This window comes from Nanorana parkeri, unplaced genomic scaffold, assembly GCF_000935625.1.
Source record: "Nanorana parkeri isolate BGI_ZX_2015 unplaced genomic scaffold, ASM93562v1 scaffold585, whole genome shotgun sequence".
Classification (NCBI taxonomy): domain Eukaryota; kingdom Metazoa; phylum Chordata; class Amphibia; order Anura; family Dicroglossidae; genus Nanorana; species Nanorana parkeri.
The window spans coordinates 669,341-671,408 of NW_017306853.1; the positions used below are offsets into that span (position 1 = coordinate 669,341).

Sequence of the window (2,068 nt, forward strand, 5' to 3'; positions counted from 1 at the left end):
ATTAGTAGTGGCCTAGGGAACGGCAGATCCCCTTTGACTTGGGGGCCTTAGTGTCCCTCAGTTGGGATTTATAAACACCAGATGCCTTGTTTTGTTTAGCTTAAAAACACAACCGAAAATATTTAGTTCCCAAAAGTGTTATCCCGCTCCTGAGCAATGGAAGGAATCATGACCATAACACTTGTGTTCTTTCCCCCATCCACAGGTACACTGGAGAACCTGGAGGAGCTGTATCTCAATGACAACCCCAATTTGCACGGCCTCCCATTTGAGCTGGCCCTGTGCAGCAAACTGTCAATCATGAGTATCGAGAACTGTCCTCTCAGCCACCTGCCACCCCAAATTGTGGCCGGCGGGCCCTCCTTTATTATCCAGTTCCTGAAGATGCAAGGTCCTTACCGTGCCATGGTCTAATGCAAGTCCCACGCAACTCCCCATACACTGTACAAAAACGCATCCATGTCGTGTTCCTGTATATATCTATATCTAGAAAGAGGCCGTAGATATAGATGTATCATTCTCTCTCTCTCTCTCTATCTATGTATATGTATATGTAATGAAAAGGCAAATTTATTAAGACTGCATTATGTGTTTTTGCTAATAGAGGAAACATAGCCATTTAGCTTTTTTGTTGTTGTTTTTTTTTTTATTATGTCAAAAATATCAGTTGCTTGTTGAAGCGCTTTTTTTATTTGATGTATTATTATTTTTTTTATGTCATTGATAAATTGCCAGCGCAGTTCTGATCAGTTGCCAACGTTACTTGGTAGTGATCGTCTGTTGATGACATCCTGTGCATTTTCGCCAGCCATTTTTTTATAGTCACGTGGTTAAGGAAACAATATGGTCGCTGCCGCGTCGTCGGGGGTTTCAATGGTCTCTTCTCCCTCCTCACTAATCGTATAACTTTTTTTCACAGTTGCCCGATTTTTCTTTATATCGTCTTTAACTTATTGTATGTATGTTTTCTCTCATTTTTGTCGTTTTTATATTGTTTACAGAATGGGCTAAATCACTCTTTCCGTGGAATATGGTTTCCTCTGGGGGTTGTTTTGTGTTTTAAACGCGTCGAGGGGTGTTTAGTGCTTACTGTGGGGGAAAAATCTCCAACCTGGCAAATCATATCTGCGACTCCTGTCTGTTTTTAATATATTTAATCTTGTACTGAAATGGTTAATACACATTCTCCTCCCTTCTCTCTCTCTCTCTCTCTCTCTTCTGATTGCAGCGTTTTGCTTACCGTTAACCTGTCAGCCGGTTTAAATGTAAAAAAAGGAAAGCCTTAAAGCCCCGTAAGGTGCCTGCCGTCGCCCAAAAAACATTGCGGGACTTATCACTTTACTAGGACCCTGGCATTGGTGGCAGCTACCCCATCAAGCAAGAATTCTACAGTGGGGAGATAAGGGGCACTTTCACTGGCCGAGGGGTGGGGGCTGTTGGTGATGCTTAGTCCTAAAATTAGAAAAGTTTGTCTTCTAGTGACAGGAATTTGGTTGGAAACACCTATAAAAAAAAAAGAATCTTTGTTTAAAATGTGTATTAAACAAGAATGTCAGATACAGCCGACGCATTTCAGGGAGTAGGCTTCCTCCTGCTTCAAGGCTTACATAATGATTTGAGGGTTAAAGTGACATTAAAGGATATCTCCCCCACCACCCACCCCCGTGCTAGTGTAAGGACTTACCTTAAATGATGCCTCTTGATCTGATCATCATCTTCTTTCCTGTAGTTTCCAGCAGTCCCTCCAGCGCTGGTGCTGGTCTCCGATCCAGCTCTGACTGCTGTGTCTTCTGTGTCCCACAGAGTCTGTGCGGGTGCACGCTGCCCGGCTGCACTCATTGGCTTACCCTGTGTCTCGCCTCGTCTCCCGGCCGAAGATCTGTAATGCGCATGCGCCCGCCCCATGATCCTTTGCGGTCGGCCGGGATTTTTTCATCCTTTTGGATGGGAGCGCGCACCGGAGACGCAAGCAAGTTAAAACCCATTTGGTGACCCATTTAAAAAAAAATTATTTTGCATATATCTATTGCTTGATCGCAGTAGATATGTGTAAAAAAATCCCCGAGGG

At 43.7% G+C, this 2,068-nt stretch overlaps 1 protein-coding gene across 1 annotated transcript in view; it reads left to right on the forward strand.

Moving 5' to 3' along the window:
* Nucleotides 1-699, forward strand: part of SHOC2 (SHOC2, leucine rich repeat scaffold protein) — a 59,794-nt gene extending 59,095 nt beyond the window's left edge. Inside the window, exon 9 of the mRNA XM_018562570.1 lies at nt 206-699. Coding sequence (XP_018418072.1) covers nt 206-414 — 209 coding nt within the window. The 3' untranslated portion in view covers nt 415-699. The remainder of the gene's footprint in view (nt 1-205) is intronic.
* Nucleotides 700-2,068: the final 1,369 nt, after the last annotated feature.